Source organism: Aotus nancymaae, unplaced genomic scaffold (assembly GCF_030222135.1).
Source record: "Aotus nancymaae isolate 86718 unplaced genomic scaffold, 86718_ANA_hifiasm-v0.15.2.pri h1tg000008l, whole genome shotgun sequence".
Taxonomy (NCBI): Eukaryota; Metazoa; Chordata; class Mammalia; order Primates; family Aotidae; genus Aotus; species Aotus nancymaae.
Window position 1 is genome coordinate 42,671,062 of NW_026988419.1, and position 18,721 is coordinate 42,689,782.

The 18,721-nt window shown below is 38.5% G+C and overlaps 2 protein-coding genes across 6 annotated transcripts in view; one reads left to right on the forward strand and one right to left on the reverse strand.

The window, feature by feature from the left end:
* Window positions 1-18,721, forward strand: part of NEMP2 (nuclear envelope integral membrane protein 2) — an 81,017-nt gene that overhangs the window by 42,838 nt on the left and 19,458 nt on the right. The gene's annotated exons all lie outside the window — the stretch shown is intronic.
* Window positions 1-18,721, reverse strand: part of MFSD6 (major facilitator superfamily domain containing 6) — a 97,897-nt gene that overhangs the window by 15,534 nt on the left and 63,642 nt on the right. For all 5 annotated transcript variants that reach the window (XM_064373235.1, XM_064373233.1, XM_021672016.2 and 2 more), the window contains exons 4-5: window positions 9,135-9,296; window positions 8,018-8,116 (exon numbers count right to left, since the gene is read on the reverse strand). In XM_064373235.1, coding sequence (XP_064229305.1) covers window positions 8,018-8,116; window positions 9,135-9,296 — 261 coding nt within the window. The remainder of the gene's footprint in view (window positions 1-8,017; window positions 8,117-9,134; window positions 9,297-18,721) is intronic.

Consider the following 18,721-nt stretch of genomic DNA (forward strand, 5'->3'; position numbering starts at 1 on the left):
TGGGCAGTATGGCCATTTTCACGATATTAATTCTTCCTAACCATGAACATGGAATGTTTCTCCATCTGTTTGTGTCCTCTCTTATTTCGTTGAGCAGTGATTTGTAGTTCTCCTTGAAGAGGTCCTTTACGTTCCTTGTTAGTTGTATTCCTAGGTATTTTATTCTCTTTGTAGCAATTGTGAATGGCAGTTCGTTCTTGATTTGGCTCTCTTTAAGTCTATTATTGGTGTATAGGAATGCTTGTGATTTTTGCACATTGATTTTGTATCCTGAGACTTTGCTGAAGTTGCTTATCAGTTTCAGGAGATTTTGGGCTGAGGTGATAGGGTCTTCTAGATATACAATCATGTCGTCTGCAAATAGAGACAATTTGACTTCCTCCTTTCCTAATTGAATACCCTTTATTTCTTTTTCTTGCCTGATTGCTCTGGCTAGAACTTCCAGTACTATATTGAATAGGAGTGGTGAGAGAGGGCATCCTTGTCTAGTGCCAGATTTCAAAGGGAATGCTTCCAGTTTTTGCCCATTCAGTATGATATTGGCTGTCGGTTTGTCATAAATAGCTTTTATTATTTTGAGATACGTTCCATCGATACCTAGTTTATTGAGGGTTTTTAGCATAAAGGGCTGTTGAATTTTGTCGAAGGCCTTCTCTGCATCAATTGAGATAATCATGTGGTTTTTGTCTTTGGTTCTGTTTATGTGGTGAATTACATTTATAGACTTGCGTATATTGAACCAGCCTTGCATCCACGGGATGAATCCTACTTGATCATGGTGGATAAGCTTTTTGATGTGCTGTTGTAATCGGCTTGCCAGTATTTTATTGAAGATTTTTGCATCTATGTTCATCATGGATATTGGCCTGTAGTTTTCTTTTCTTGTTGAGTCTCTGCCGGGTTTTGGTATTAGGATGATGTTGGTCTCATAAAATGATTTGGGAAGGATTCCCTCTTTTTGGATTATTTGGAATAGTTTCAGTAGGAATGGTACCAGTTCCTCTTTGTATGTCTGGTAGAATTCGGCTGTGAGACCATCTGGGCCTGGGCTTTTTTTGGGTGGTAGGCTCTTAATTGCTGCCTCGACTTCAGACCTTGTTATTGGTCTATTCAGGGTTTCGACTTCTTCCTGGTTTAGGCATGGGAGGAGACTACTGTCCAGGAATTTATCCATTTCTTCCAGGTTTTCTAATTTATGTGCATAGAGTTGTTTGTAATAATCTCTGATGATGGTTTGAATTTCTGTGGCATCTGTGGTGATATCCCCTTTATCATTTTTTATTGCATCTATTTGGTTATTCTCTCTTTTCTTTTTTATTAGTTTGGCTAGTGGTCTGTCTATTTTGTTGATCTTTTCAAAAAACCAGCTCCTGGATTTATTGATTTTTTGTAGGGTTTTTCGTGTCTCTATCTCCTTCATTTCTGCTTTGATCTTAGTTATTTCTTGTCTTCTGCTAGGTTTTGAGTTTTTTTGATCTTGCTCCTCTAGCTCTTTCAATTTTGATGATAGGGTGTCAATTTTAGTTCTCTCCTTTCTTCTCATGTGGGCACTTATTGCTATATATTTTCCTCTAGAGACTGCTTTAAATGTGTCCCAGAGATTCTGGTATGTGGTGTCTTCATTCTCGTTGGTTTCGAAGAACATCTTTATTTCTGCCTTCATTTCAGTGTTTATCCAGTCAACATTCAGGAGAAAGTTGTTCAATTTCCATGAGGATGTGCGGTTCTGGGTTGGCTTCTGAATTCTGAGTTCTAACTTGATTGCACTGTGGTCTGAGAGACTGTTTGTTATGGTTTCTGTTCTTTTGCATTTGCTGAGGAGTGATTTACTTCCAATTATGTGGTCAATTTTAGAGTAGGTGTGATGTGGTGCTGAGAAGAATGTATATTCTCTGGATTTGGGCTGGAGAGTTCTGTAAATATCTATTAGGTTTGCTTGTTCCAGGTCTGAGTTCAAGTCCTGGATATCCTTATTAATTTTCTGTCTCATTGATCTGTCTAATATTGACAATGGTGTGTTGAAGTCTCCCAGTATTAATGTGTGGGAGTCTATGTCTCTTTGTAAGTCTTTAAGAACTTGCCTTATGTATCTGGGTGCTCCTGTATTAGGTGCATATATATTTAGGATCGTTAGCTCTTCTTGTTGTATTGATCCTTTTACCATTATGTAATGTCCTTCTTTGTCTCTTTTGATCTTTGTTGCTTTAAAGTCTATTTTATCAGAGATGAGAATTGCAACTCCTGCTTTTTTTTGCTCTCCATTTGCTTGGTAAATCTTCCTCCATCCCTTTATTTTGAGCCTTTGTGTATCCTTGCATGTGAGGTGGGTTTCCTGGATACAGCACACTGATGGGTTTTGGCTTTTTATCCAATTTGCCAGTCTGTGTCTTTTGATTGGGGCATTTAGTCCATTTACATTTAGGGTTAATATTGTTATGTGTGAGTTTGGTCCTGTCATTTTGATGCTAGCTGGCTGTTTTGCCCATTGGTTGATGGAGATTCTTCATTGTGTTGCTGCTCTTTACCATTTCGTGCGTTTTTGGAGTGGCTGGTGCTGGTTGTTTTTTTCTATGTGTAGTGTCTCCTTCAGGAGCTCTTGTAAAGCTGGTCTGGTGGTGATGAAATCTGTGAGTACTTGCTTGTTCACAAAGGATTTTATTTTTCCTTCACTTATGAAGCTTAGTTTGGCTGGATATGAAATTCTGGGTTGAAAGTTCTTTTCTTTAAGGATGTTGAATATCGGCCCCCACTCTCTTCTGGCCTGTAGGGTTTCTGCTGAGAGATCTGCTGTGAGTCTGATGGGTTTCCCTTTGTGGGTAACCCGACCTTTCTCTCTGGCTGCCCTTAGTATTTTCTCCTTCATTTCAACCCTGGTGAATCTGATGATTATGTGCCTTGGGGTTGCTCTTCTAGAGGAATATCTTTGTGGTGTTCTCTGTATTTCCTGGACTTGAATATTGGCCTGCCTTGCTAGGTTGGGGAAGTTTTCCTGGATAATATCCTGAAGAGTATTTTCCAGCTTGGATGCATTCTCTTCGTCACATTCAGGTACACCTATCAAACGTAGATTAGGTCTTTTCACGTAGTCCCATATTTCTTGTTGACTCTGTTCATTCCTTTTTACCTTGTTTTCTCTAATCTTCTCTTCTCGTTTTATTTCATTGAGTTGATCTTCAACTTCTGATATCCTTTCTTCTGCTTGGTCAATTCTGCTGTTGAAACTTGTACATGCTTCGCGAAGTTCTCGTGTTGTGTTTTTCAGCTCCATCAATTCATTCATATTCCTCTCTAAGTTGTCCATTCTCGTTAGCATTTCATCAAGTCTTTTTTCAAGGTTCTTAGTTTCTTTGCATTGGGTTAGAACATGTTCTTTTAGCTCACAGAAGTTTCTTATTATCCATTTTCTGAAAGCTGATTCTGTCATTTCATCACACTCATTCTCCGTCCAGTCTTGTTCCCGTGCTGGTGAGGAGTTATGCTGCCTTGTAGGGGGAGAGGTGTTCTGGTTTTGGGTGTTTTCATCCTTTTTTCGCTGGTTTCTTCCCATCTTTGTGGATTTATCCGCCTATTGCCTTTGTAGTTGCTGTCTTTCTGATTTTGGTAATTTTAAGTCTGCAGCAGCTGAACTCATAAACCCCCTTTTCTTCTCCCCAGGTGTTCTGGCCCAGGGGTTTAGCACTTTATGTTTTTCAGCTGTGTTGCTACCGTTTTCCCTGCCCACAAGGTGGCAGTCTAGTCACACTCAGCCTGCAGAGGCTTCGCTGAGCTGCTGTGGGCTCCGCCCAGCTTCCGTGTGAGCTTCCCTGCAGTCCTGTGGGTGTATTTAGAACTGCTTCCGCTATGCTGGCCCGCCCCTGTAGTGACGGAGTCTCTGTAGTGGCGGGTTGTCTTGGTTACGGAAAATTGCCCCGGGAACTGCAGGGTGTTTCCCGATGGAGGTTGCCCCTCCCCCACAGAGCTGGACCGTCCCGGGTTCAGCCGTGTTTCCAGAGGGGCCCTCTTTGTCCTGTAATCTCTTGGCTTGCCTCCTTGCCACAGTTCCCCTTGCTGGCCCAGAGGGGACACAGTCTCATTCACTTTGTTCAAGGAGCCGCTGCTCCCCGCCCCCCGTGCAGGCCGAGCGGCTGCTCCGGTCCAACCAGCGGCGCTGGGAATGCGGGGAGCTTCTCCGCGCAATTAAAATCCGCTGCCCTGTGTGCCGCTGCGTCAGCCGAAGCAGCGGCTCTGAGATTCGTGGCACTCCCTTGCCCGGGGGTCTCCTGGCTTGGCTCCCTGCATCAGCTCCCCTTTCTGGCTCAGAGGGAACTCTGTCTCTCTCGCTCTGCGCAAGAAGCCACTGCCCCCCGCTCCAGGGCGTAGGCTGAGCGGCCACTCCGCTCAAACCAGCGGCGCTGGAGACCCGTGGGGCTTTTCCTCCTGTGAATCTCCTGGTCTGTGGGCAGTAAAAGTCCGTCTGGAAATGCGGCGTCCACTCACCCTCTGCGCCTTCTCTCGGAGCTGCAATCCCGACTTCCTCTTAAGTGGCCATCTTGGATCGATCCCCCAATTTCCATTTTCTTAAATGTATTGAGACATGTTTTGTGGCCTATCATTTAGTCTATCTTGGAGAAAGTTCCATGAACCGATGAACAGAATGTATACTCTGCAGTTATTGGGTAGAATGTTCTGTAAATATGTGTTAAGTTCATTTGTTCCAGGGTATAGTTTAAATCCACTGTTTCTTTGTTGACTTTGTCTTAATGACCTGTCTAGTGCTGTCAGTGGAGTATTGAAGTCTTCCACTATTATTGTGTTGCTGTATATCTCATTACTTAGGTCTAGTAGTAATTGTTTTATAAATTTGGGAGCTCCAGTGTTAAGTGCATATATAATTAGTATTGTGATATTTTCCTGTTGGACAAGGCCTTTTATCATTATATAATGTTGCCATTTGTCTCTTTTAACTGCTGTTGCTTTAATGTCTGTTTTGTCTGATATAAGAGTAGCCACTCCTGCTTGCATTTGATGTCCATTTGCATGGAATGTCTTTTTCCACCCATTTACCTTAAATTTATGTGTGTCCTTATGTGTTAGGTGAGTCTCTTGTAGGCAGCAGATATTTTGTTGGTAATTCTTATCCATTCTGCAGTTCTGCATATTTTAAGTGGAGCATTTAGGCCATTTACATTCAACGTTAGTATTGTAATATGAGGTACTATTCCATTCATCATGTTGTTTGTTGCCTGTATACCTTCTGGGTTTTTTTTTTAATTGTATTTTGTTTTATAGGTCCTGTGAGATTTATGCTTTAAAGAGGTTCTGTTTTGATGTGTTTCCAGGATTTGTTTCAAGATTTAGAGCTCCTTTTAGCTCTTGTACTGCTCACTGGGTGGTAGCATATTCTTGTAGTTCTGGCCTGGTAATTCTTGAAGTGCTGGCCTATAGTAGTGGCAAAGTCTCTCAGCATTTGTTTGTCTGAGAAAGACTGTATCTTTCCTTTATTTATGAGGCTTAGTTTCACTGGATACAAAATTCTTGGCTGATAATTGTTTTGTTTAAAGAGGCTGAACATAGGGCCCCAATCCTTTCTAGCTTGTAGGGTTTCTGCTGAGAAACCTGCTGTCAATCTGATAGGTTTTCTTTTATAGGTCATCTGGTGCTTTTGCCTCACAGCTCTTAAGATTCTTTCCTTCCTCTTGACTTTTGATAACCTGATGACAATGTACCTAGGCAATGATCTCTTTGCAATGAATTTCCCAGGTGTTCTTTGTGATCCTTGTATTTGGATGTCTAGGTCTCTAGCAAGGCAGAGAAGTTTTCCTCAATTATTCCCCCAAATATGTTTTCCAAACTTTTAGATTTCTCTTCTTCCTCAGGAACTCCAATTATTCTTAGGTTTGGTCATTTAACATAATCCTAAACTTCTTGGAGGCTTTGTTCATTTTGTAAAAAATTCTTTTTTGTCTTTGTTGGATTGAGTTAATTCAAAAACCTTGTCTTCGAGCTCTGAAGTTCTTTCTTCTGCTTCTTCGATTTTGTTGCTGAGGCTTTCCAGATATTTTGCATTTGTCTAAGTGTGTCCTTTATTTCCTAAAGTTGTAATTATTTTTTATGTGTTCTATGTATCTCACTGAAGATTTCTACCCTCATTTCTTTTAGCACTTTTTTCAATTTCCTTAAATTGGACTTCACCTTTCTCTGGTGCCTCCATGATTAGCTTAATAATGGACCTTCTGAATTCTTTTTCAGGTAAATCAGGGATTTCTTCTTGGTTTGGATCCATTGCTGGTGAGCTAGTGTGATTTTGATGGGGCAAGTTAAAGAATCTTGTTTTGTCATATTACCAGAATTGTTATTCTGGTTCCTTCTATTTGGGTAGCCTATGTTAGACAGAAGATCTGGAGCTCAAGGCTGCTGTTTAGATTCTTCTGTCCCACAGAGTGTTCCCTTAATGTGGTACTCTCCCCCTTTTTTGAGGGATGTGACTTCCTGAGAGCTGAGCTATAATAATTGTTATTTCTCTTCTGGCTCTAGCCACCCAGCAGGGCTACCAGGCTCCGGGCTGGTACTGGGGGTTGTCTGCATATAGTCCTGTGATGTGAACTGTCTTCAGGTCTCTCAGCCTTGGATACCAGCCCAGTATTTGGGCTGTCTCCCGGGTCCTGCAGGAGCAATCTGCTTCCTTCAGAGGATCTGTGGATTCTCTCAGCTTTCCTGGTATATTCCTGCAGTTCTGAAGCAAAAGTTCATGATGCAAGTCTCCACATGCTGCTTTGTCCATCTGAGTGGGAGTTGCACCTAGTCCTGCCTCCTGTCCACCATTTTCCTGATAGCACTCTCCAGAACACAAGTATTTTAAAAACCAACCCAGTAACATATTCTCACTAATCAAAGATGAGTTAAAATCTGATTGCTTATTTTTATGTTTTATGTTTCTTATATTGAAGTAATTAATGATTTAAAATTTTTTGTTATTAATAGTGAAGATATTGAAGTCCACAAATTTTTCTCAAAATACAACTCTGACAACATCATGACTTTGGGAGAGCTGTGATGGCTGATTTAAAATTTTTTGTTATTAATAGTGAAGATATTGAAGTCCACAAATTTTTCTCAAAATACAACTCTGACAACATCATGACTTTGGGAGAGCTGTGATGGCTATATTTATTGGCCTTTTACAGGAGGCCTGGACTGAGGCTGTGTAAGAGAGATAATCCATTTAGGATTATAAAAGAACAAAAGTAAGAAAAGCCAGTATTGGTCTTTCTGAGTAACTCACTGAGATCAAAATCTGTCTCTCAGGCTTCTGTAACGAGCGAATTTTTCTCTTCACAGAAGCATTTCAGGGACTTGAGGCTAATGCTCCCCAAAAGATAGGACACCCAAAGAAGATGAGCCCTGTTCTGGGACCAAAAAGCTGAGCAACAATATTTTCATCCTACTGGTTGGCCTTTTTCATAAAAAGTTGAGTCAAAGGAGGTTATATCAAATATTAATGTGTAGTCGTTCTCCTCTACACATTAATATTTGATATAACCTCCTTTTTGTATAACAGTCTTAATAAAGACTGGTTTATTAATAAAACCATCCCTGGTTCAGAGGCAACTTCAGATTTCAGGTCTCAACTTTTTTTTTTTTTTTTAACAAATGAAGGTATGGCATAGAGAAGAATACCATTCACTCCCTATCCCTAGTAGTAAAATGACTGTATAGCCTTATATGTATTTGACTTAAATTTGAAATACCTTTAGAATACCAGAGAAATTGAAAACTAACACTTCCCCAGCATCTGGTATTATAAAAGAAAACCAAAACAAGAAAATCCCAAGCTACTTAAAACAATCAAATTTTTTCTACATAGTAGGTAGATTTCTATAACAATGGTCCACATGAATTCATTGATACGCCACTCAGAAAATTGAACCAAGTAGTCCTGTTGTACACTCTGTACCACTTCTCAGCTTCTCAAGGGGCATGTATTGATTTCCCATAGATTGAACTATTAGGACTATTAAGAAAGAATGGAAATAATTACCTTCTTCCTCATCTGGCACTGCCAGCCACTGGATCAGGGCAAAGAGCAGTAGGATCACCAAGCAGGCCATGCCAATTCCTCGGAAGGTTGCAGCAGCCCCTATAAAAACAAACAGCACTCTCTAAAGAGTAATTCCAAGAAATGCAGATAGCGCTTATCTAAAACTGTCAAATTTTCTAAAGATGAGGTCAAAGGAAGCACAGCTTGGGACAAATCAGAGAAAAATGGCTGGCTATTAGCTCCACATAATGAAAAAACACAGGGCTGGGTATGTGTCAAGAGACCCAGGGCTGGTATTGGATCTGTCATCGATCAATTATAAAACTGCATTTATATAGGATTATCTCTAAGTGCCTTTGACCATGACACAATTCAATGGTGCTCTCCTTTTAATATGAAAATACCATTTACCCAAGTATTAACTAATGGAGCTATTAATCTGTGGTTGGAACAACAGTGCTCAAATAGTGCTATAAATGCACACATTTTCTGGGCCCACCTTATATATTAATAGATGACTGAGCAGTTAAGATTCCTGCAGGTGATAGTCAGGGGATAGGACAAGGGGTGAGTGAATAATCTCACTCACTTGTTACAGAAGCCTCAGAGACAGATTTTAATTTGGAGCAGAATAATCTCATTCCTACTCCAGCTCCTATGTTTCCAATAAGGAAGATCTGACAAGACAGACAGATTTTGTTATCATAAATGTAGTGGCATTACCAAAGCCAGCATATGGTTAGATTCTTCTGGTTCAAAATCTCCTAATGGAATAACAATGATGAATTTTATTTCCTTTAGGATTATTATCAGCAGGTTACTTTAGACCAAAAGCACTTGTGCTTATTCATTTGTTTGGCTCCTTTGAGGCATCTCTGTAGCATCTCATTAAGCTGATTGTCAGAGGAGTGTGCACAGTTACAGGCTGGCTTGAATCAGCTTAACATAAACACACTGCTTTACAGTTATGCCTACCATGAAATCTAGAAAGAGATTATGAATTCTGGAATTTAGCTTCTGGCAATCTTCAGTAATAATTGGATTGTTTATTGAGGTATGCCTGGAAAAATCATGTTTTCATTATAGAAAAGAAAAAAAGGGAGAAAGCTGTTCTCACCAAAATAATTGACTAACACGCCTCCGATCATGGCACCACATCCTCTCCCCAAACCCAGGTGAAGGCCCTGCAGGATGCCCTGAGCAGACGTCCTCAGCTCAGGGGGAACGGCTGCACTGAGGTAAGAAATGCATGCTGCCCAGATGGCCGCGTGTGTCACTCCTAGAGAGGAAGAAGAGCAGGGGTATCGGTTGGTTAGCATTTCTTAGGCTACTCTGTTTTGAAATGTGAATTATTTAACGAGGCACCTATTTTAAATATTTTTTTGTGGTAAAATACACACTAAAAATTTACCATTTTCACATTTTTAAGTGTACAGTTCAGTGGCACTGAGTACACTCACAATGTTGTACAGCTGTCACCACCATTCATCTCCAGAACTTTTTCACCCTCACAAACAAGTCTTCTGTGCCCATTAAACCATAACTTCACTCAACCCTTGTCCCATCCCCTGACAACCACCATTCTACTTTCTGTCTCTATGAATATGACTCACATTCATTTTGTTTATCTTTTCACCTGTGGATAGACACTTGGGTTGTTTCCTTTGGTTACTGTGAATAATGCTGCTATCAACCTGGTATGCGAGTATCTGAGTCCTTGATTTAAATTCTTTTGAGTATGTAACTAGAAATGCAATTGTTCGGTGATATAGTCACTATATGTTTAACACTTTGAAGAACTACCTGTTTTCCACAGTAGCTGCACCATTTTCCATTCCCACCTGAAATGTATGAGAGATCCAATTTCTCCACCTCCTTGCCTGAACTGATTTTCTGTTTTTTAAATAGCAATCATAATGAATGTGAAGCAGTTTCTCGTGTTGTCGATTTGCTTTCCCCTAATGTCTAGTGATGCTGAGCATCTTTTAGGTGTTTATTTGCCATCTATATCTTCTTTGGAGAAGTGTTTATTCAAGTCCTTTGCCCATTTTTGAATTGGTCTGGTTTTTGTTGTTGAGTTGTAGGAGCTCTTTATCTGTTCTGGGCATTCATGCCTTCTAGGGCACCTACTTTGACATTAAGATTATTTCTACTTTTCTCCATTATAATTAGCATCATGATTAACATTTTTATAGATACGGCTTTTTACATACCTTAGATTATTTACATTGACTATAATTCCACAAGTGGGGTTAATGATTCAAAAGCTATAATTTTTTTGCTTTTTAACATAGTTCATTTTTTAAAAAAAAAAAAAAAGAGTACAGAGACAATTTACTATGTCCCATTACCAGTTTTACTATATCTTCACCATTTATTGGAATGGAGATAACAGGTGGTAAAAATGGTCATTATTTTATTATACAGTATTTGTGCATTGTCTGAATTAAAAATCTTCATTAAGACACTGCTTTAAATGTAAAAAAACAGATATTGTCACAATAGGTTTTATAGCTAGATGGGATTAAGAAATCATCCGGTTCTACCTAGATTATTCCCTGAGAAATAATATCATTTGGTGATAATATCCTCAGAAGATCTTAACTTATATTTTGGAAAATTAAACTAAAATTATTTTAAGATTTGATTCAACAGTAGTCTGCCTCCGGCCAGAATGGAATAACAGGGACTAAATTTATTTTTCTTCCTCAAGTAACTAAAAAACTGGATAAAGTATATGAGACAGTGGTTCCCGAGGGACATCAGCAACAAGGACAGTGATCCCTGAGAGATAGGAAGCAAATGAGAAGCTTCAATTTACTGACTGATGAGAGTCTGAAATCTGCAGGGCAAAAAAGAAAACCATCAAGTTGAAGACTCTAGCCAAGAGTCTAGGGAGCCAAGGTGGCTCGAGTTCCAGGGCAAAATGTCAGAGAGGAGATAGTATCATAGGGAGACAACTCCAGAGATCTACTGAGGGCTCCCCTAATGTATTCCGCAGAGTACTGATCAGCAAAACATGTGCAGACACTATCCAGAGTAAGGGAAAGAATTACCCAAAAGCACTTCAGAGAACAATATTCAGAGCCCACACAAGACAGGGAACAGTACTTCTTCCCACCAGCCAAACTGGAACAAGTCATGATTCCTAGGATTGGTAGAGTATTCAACAAGGTCTTTTGTTAGTATTATAAAATAATTAGCCATAGACTGAGCACTGCTCTCGTCTCATCTAAATAATCTTAAAAGCAAGACCCAAAAGGATCACACTATTTCCAAGTAACTTAACTGTGTTCCAGAACAAAGCTCAAGAATATTTATAGGAAAACAGAAATAGCCAGCACCCAACCTGGTACCATTCACAATGTCTGGCATACAATAAAAAATTATCAGGGATGATATTACTTATGTTGGTCCATAATGGAATAAACATAGTTTTTACTGGGTAAATTAGATCGTATGTTTCATAGTTGACTGAAAAACATTAAAACAACTTTTTAAGGCTTTATATATGTTTCAGTCATCATTTTAACTAGGTTTTTTTTTTTTTTTAACTAGAAGGATGGACTAAGTTTTGTTTTTCTTTTTAACTAGAAAGAAGGACTAGATGATTAGCAGTACCATACACAATTAATTTCCTAAGAAGTCAAATAAAGTGTTTGCTTTATCTGGCAAAACAACTGCAATACCTTAGATAATGCCAGCTTTCTCAGAATTGAATGCCTGCATAGTCTTAATTATGAATGTTGAAACCATAGTAAATAATGGGAATAATTTTAAGTATTTTCATTTCTATTATTAAAGATTATTCTAAGTCCATTTCTTTTTAGATATGCAGATTTTTTCATTAACCACATTAGGGGAAAAACTCGAAAATATTCCTAGAAATAAAATTAATTTATTTAAAATTAATTAGATTCAATAGTAAAATCCATTATAGATTTGGAAATTATTTCTTAAAGATGAATTACCTAAGACCCGAAACTGCATCAAATGGTAGTAGGTTAACTTTAATGCTGATGCCAAACCTATTATTATGTTTATGTCTAAGCAATCAATTGCAGGATTTACAAGCAACTAGAACATTAAAATATATATTTTTTTATAATTCTAGATTTAAAAAAAATGATTCTAGTAGTTATCGTGAAGGTTTGGGCACATACAAACTCTTCCAACAATAGAGTTTGTCTCTTTTTTTAATCCCCCTTAGAAATTCTAATCCTTTTCTAAAACTTTGAGTATTCTGAGATAATTAAAGCATTTTCCAATGGGATGACTTAAGTCAGGATGCTTTTAAAGTATTCTTAGAATTTACTGACTAGTATTAAGTGGTAGTTGTAAAAGATTTTCTACAGTTAGACTTATAGTTTCTATATTGTTTTTGAGACTGATTAGATAATTGGGAATTACATTCTTTAAGTTAACTCAGGGCATTAACTGAAGGAAAAAAAAAGTAAAGCACAAAAACAAAATTTCTGATACTAAAAGCAGAAGAATGAAAGCCACTCTGCTTGTATTATCTGACATTTTCCAGGGAATATATAGGATTAAAATTGATTTCCCTAAAATAACTTATTTTAAGATATTATATAAGTGGAATAACCAATTAAATTCATCCCATTTCTTAGATAGGAAACTCACAAAACTTAGCAATCCATAAGAAGGGACTGAATTAGAACATCATCTGTGTATACAAAAGACAGCTGTGGAGTTGCAGCTCTTGTTCATAAACTGGAACATGCAACTTTCTAGAAATAATAATCTGAAACGCTTGCTGACATTTTTACTACAGTTGTGTTCTGATTCTCTAGTTTTAAAATAACAAAAAAGCAACCTAGAAACCTGAAAACTCTCTGCCATTTCCCATATTTGTAAGACATCATTTAGGAAGTCTTAGGAATTGTGCTACCAAAACCGACATTCCTGTATAGGGGATGAAAGATCTTATAAACTAGGAAAAGAAAATGCTTCTACTTTCTTTGCTTTTTATTAGAGAACTTTGAAAAAGCAGTAGATGATTATTCTTTATGTGATGAAATAAGTACATTTACTTAGTGACATGGGTAAATGTGTTTACACTAGAGCTAAAATTGTTAAACCTTTTAAAGTATGAGATAACTAAGTTGGTAGATCAAACAGTCAAAATAAAAGCTATTACTCCCTGACTGACAAGAGTAACAAGGGCACAGGGATTGACTCTCCTTGTAATATGTAATAGCCCTTCCATGGCTACTTGTCATAAAACCACTGAGCCCTCAGTGGTAATTCAATACCAACTCACATAATGGGTGCTTAAATATACTGATTGACAATGAAAGACTCTCAGAGATCAAGTAGTCCACACAAGCTTAGTTTTTCAGTCCTTCCTTACCTTTGGGATCCCCAGGATTGGCTTTGAGGCCTAATGAAAATGAAGAGATATATCCACACTGCCTACTGCCAAGACTTTAACTACTTTGGATACATTACATTTGAATAACCTAGAATCATTAAAAATAATTATGAGTAACATTAAGTTTTTTGTTAATATTATCACATCAGCTTACTCTACAATGAACTGTGCTAAGTGTCTGACACAGATTATGGAAGCTATTCCTCCAATAAGTAAAGTACTATTTATTTCTTCATTTTCTAAAAAGGAAATCAAGACACAGAGATATGGGTGTCTTGTCCAGAATCACACAGACAACAGAGTCGTTGAACAGGATTTGAATCCAAGGTGTCTAAGTTCTGAACTTGGGTGCTTAAATATTACACTATATGTCCTCATAACAATTATTAAAAGTATTCTATAGTAAATGTAACTATCTACTTTTGAGAGGTTTTGTTGTTAATATCAAACATGCCCCACAATCTACCAATTTAAAAGATAGATATTCTTAATAATTTCTTCTCCACCCTTTCTAAAGAGCTGATATGCCATTTATATTTTTAAATACCCCAAATAACTCTTTACCTTGTAACACTAAACACTGGTATCTGATTCTGCAACAGGCATTTCAAAATTGTTCAGTCTTGGCCCATAAGAATGCTCTACTGAAATAAATGGCATGTATGAGCAGAAAAAATGTCCTTTCTTCTTAAGGAGACAGATGCTCTTTGTAAAATGCTGCTTGGCTTGGGGAAATCACTATGGCTGGGAGGAGAACTGACACAGTACTAGGGAAGTGGGCTTGTGTTGTTTTTCTTGCTTCTGCCACTGATTTATGCTCACTGAACAAAACGTAAGTATCCCTTTAGCATTGGCACACAGAATCAGCTGTGACAAACCTTTTTCATTAATAGACCAAAGCATACATTGCAATTAGTCCTGGGATTAAAAAAAAAAAAAAGCTTCTGAAAGATCAACTTGGTGAAAATCAGTAAGAGACTATTCTTCCTAAGGAAAGGCCTCCATTGGGCAGGCAATGAAAGAAAAAGTCTACATTGGGAATCTTAGTGGTTTCACACATTAGATGTTTTTTTTTCTTGCTCACACAAAGTCCAATGAACAGGAGACAGGAGTAGCAGCAGCTCTGCTCCATAGTCATTCAGGGATCCAGGTTGCAGAGAAACTGCCATCTGCAATGCCTGGTTACCCCAGATATCAATATCCAGCTGACAGAAGAGGGAGTGACACACTTCTAAAGCTGACCCAGAAAATTTCCCATGTGATATCCTTTCCTCCTATCATTTCTGCTTTTATTCCACTGGCCAGAATTAATCACATGGTCATACCTAACTGCAAGGGAGGCTGAGAAATAGAGTCTAGCTGCATGTCCATGAAGAAAAGAAACAGATGGTGAATAACAAGTCAGTCTCTGTCAGAGTTGGGGCTACTAACAGCAATGGACCTTCTACAAATGGCAAAGGATCCTACAAAGAACAATGGACTAAGCAGCAGCAGCATGGATCTTATGTGTGTTGCACGAAAGAGACTTTCTATAAGACATGCAACAATTTGTGTTAAAAGCCAACATTCCCACACCTATTGATGGACAGGACTGCAAGAATCCCCTTCATGCATTCAACAGTATTTACTGAGCATCTATATTATGTGCCAGATACCCTGCTGGGCTTTGAAAATATGACAATATGCAAAATAATGTCCCCAGTTACCATGAAGCTCATAGTCTGGCAGGTGAAAGGGGACAGGATTTATCTAAAGGGAAGCAGACTGAGCTCCTTGAGAACAAACAAATCCAGTGCCCAGCAGAGGGCTGACATGTAACAGCAGCTGAACCCAAGGACTCAACTGAAACGGTAGGCAGTGGTCTACATGTTGGGATTCGACAAAGCATTTTTGGATAAAAGGTACCGTGGGTAAGGTTGGAGAAAACCAACAAATAAGTAAAAGTGGACAGAGGAAATAAAATAGATCTCTTCTATAAGTTCTAGCTTGCAAACTAAAAAAATATATGAGTTGCTTTTAAAAAAGAAGTCTACAACTGATGCAACAATGTTCTGGGGGCCCTTGTGAATTTAAATGCTGGCATTATGCCTTGGGCGTACCTTTAAGCAGGTTTTAGGAGACTACCACCCAAAACTGAGGGAATTTAATGTTAAGACTTGGCAACACTATACTACACGCCCAGTGTTTTCCCACCTGAAGCCACACATGAGAACCACTTTTATATCAAAGTCAATAAAAAGTTCACTTATCTTCCCCAAAGATAACTTTACTAACAGTGTTCACTGTCCAGTCATGTTTCCATTATGTTTGGTCATTAGGCTTCAGCTTAATTTATGGCCAGGCTTTAATGCATAATTGCAGTTTAACTCCTTAGAATAGAATCTTTTAAATTATATTTTCTTTGGTCCTGATTTATATTTATATTTATTTTACTTTTTTGTTATTGTGTATACTCCAGCATTTATTAGAAGCTAACTGTGTGTCAGGTACTGTCCTAAATACTTTGCATGGATTAGTGTATTTAATACTCATGTCAACCTCTCCTATATCTCAAGAGTCTGTGGCTTAGAGAGATTAAGCATTTTGCCAAAGACACAGAGCTTATAGGTAGGGGAGCTGGAATTCAAACCCAGATAGTCTAATTCAAGTCTTAGCACTTTATGTTTTCCAAATTATTGCATATTTTGGTAATTTGTCTCAGTTAGTCTACAGAGTGAGGTGAGGGTATAAGTACTAATGAAAATACATGGATGTTTTTACAGATGTGCTATGGATGGCAAGATGTAATGCTAGGAAGAGCTACCATACTGAAGGTTCAGCTTTAATACGTAGTTTTCAAATTTTCTTCAGATATAAGTTTTTGAGATAGAATTTCTTATTCAAAAGCTCTAAAAATTATAAAATACTAACTGTAGTACATGATACAGGGGGTTGAAAATGAATTAAACAACAAGCATTAATAGTATGTCTTCCTATATGTACATCTCTTTGGAGAACTGAAAAAGTATAAGCATGGTGTTTATGTTCAAGGGTTTCGACTAAGTTAGAAAATAAAACTAGTATTTGTTCCCCATGGTCTTCCAGAGAATAAGAGAAGGAAAACATGTTTTGTTTGTTGTTGCTGTTTTGAGACAGGGTCTCAACTATGTCACCCAGGCTGGAGTGTAGTGCTTTAATCATGGGTCACTGTAGCTTCAACCTTCTGGGCTCAAGCGATCCTTCCACCTAAGCCTGCCCAGTAGCTGCGACCACAGGTGCACGCCACCAAGCCCAGCTAATTTTAAAATATTTTGTAGAGACAGGTTCTCCCTAGGTTACCCAGGCTGAAAACATGGTTCTTACTTGGCTGAATAAGCATGCTAAATAAGACAAACAGAATAAAGCTTTATAAATGTCAGCTCAAGTCCCCCTAACTGATAACATTTAAAAACCATCCTTCATCAAAATCCTAACCCAGCTCCCACTGTAGAGCATCCTACAGAGAGAAAGCTAGCCCAGATCTCCTTTTCACTCCTCAGTGCTGGAGTCATTACTTTAAGTAACAATAAAGAGCTCTCTTTAGTTATAGCAGCTCCTAGGTGAGCTTTACTCTCCTCAAATACATTTAACAGCAAGGATAGTTCTGATTCTTGCTCATAACTAACACAAACACTCGTCTCTGAGTTTTGCAAGGATTCACAATACCCACCCAGGAAGGAGAATAATGAGTTTGGGCTTTATTTTAATCATATATTTATATTCTTGAACAAAATCATGAATGTTTAATTGTTCTTTGTACAAAATAAAAGGAGAAAATACCTATGGGTTTTTAAAATGATGTCTTGAGAAATAAATATAAACTAATCACTACCACCACTATCCAGCAATGCTTTTATGCACTTAGACTCACTACCTCTTTTTTAAATACACTGCAGATTTCTTATAGGGAGGAAATATGTTTTCTGCTTCTTTAAATGGTATTACCAGTTGCCTACTAAATAACATGTTTGCTGCAAATGTTAGCTGAATTGCTAAAAAAAGATATAGCTGCAAGAGAATATTTACTGAACATGAGAAAATCATGGGAGAGAAATGACCTCACAATTTCAAACAGGATCCAGTGGTCTTACCTTGATCCTCAAATAAAGCCCTGAATAGCCTCCTTCCTACAGGCCCGGAGAAGGGGAAGTTTGTTTCTTTGCAAACCCATCTGCTAATTATTAACAACATGGGCTGAGAGGATAATTAAGAAACTGTAAGACTGAAGGATAACAAGGAATCCTCCACCAGCAGTTACATGCAACCCCAAAGAGGAAGGGCTGGGTAGTGGGGGCTATAGAATGAGGCACATCTTTTTTCTCCTTCCTTTCAGCTACCTACTAGATAGTACTAGTTCTTGTGGTGTTTAGGGGATAAAGCACAGGTGGTAGGATAAAGAGACAGACTTTGCTTATTTTTTTTTTTTTTTTAAGGAAGACCTCTTCTGTGGCACTGGCTGGGAATCAAAAAACAGAAGTACTGATTTTTCAGAGTCAAGATGCCCAATGATGAAAGACAACATCCCATTCCCCAGCTTCCTCCTTCCCCAGACTAGGTCTTTGACAATCATCAGGTAACACTTCCAGTCAAGGAATTAAGGGCTATATATTGTGACAGTGGGCTTGTCCTGTAATTAAATCATTCAGTGTTTTGTTGTAATCGTGTCCTGCCTTACTGCATCCTAAGTAGAGCCTCCTTTAAGCACAGGGAGTTTAAAGCCATTTGGATAAGCCTTGTAAAGGTAGAAGAATCCAAACTAGCAAAACAAACCTCTTCAGTTAGAAATGTATTCCTGTGATGCAAGATTTATTCCACATAAATAATCCACTGTTTTCCACGGGGTGGGCATGGGTCAAACAAAGGCAAGGGATTTTGATGTTGTTGCACAGTCAAAATGCTCAGCACTCACTCCTGCCAGGGAATGAAACCATCTCCTCCGGCTTTAGAAACAAAGAGCTCTGTGGAAACTGGTCACAGAGCCCTCTGTTGGACTAGGAGGCTGTATTCACAGATCCTCTTTGCTGGCTTCAGATCAGTAACTAGGTTTCTACTGGCATAGGGGAGAATAAACTGAAGCACAGAAGTATGTATTGTAGCCTACCATGGGAAGTAGAATTCCTATTTAGATTCAGAACATGGCCAGCTCCCTAAATCCTGGGATAACACCCCTGAGATGTAGACAAGTATTATAAAAACATGTCCTGGGTTGGCAGCTTGAGATGATAAATGCTTCGAGCCCTAAACCCAGCACACCACTTACGCTCCCTGAAGAGGCCATTCTGTCTTCTGTGCTT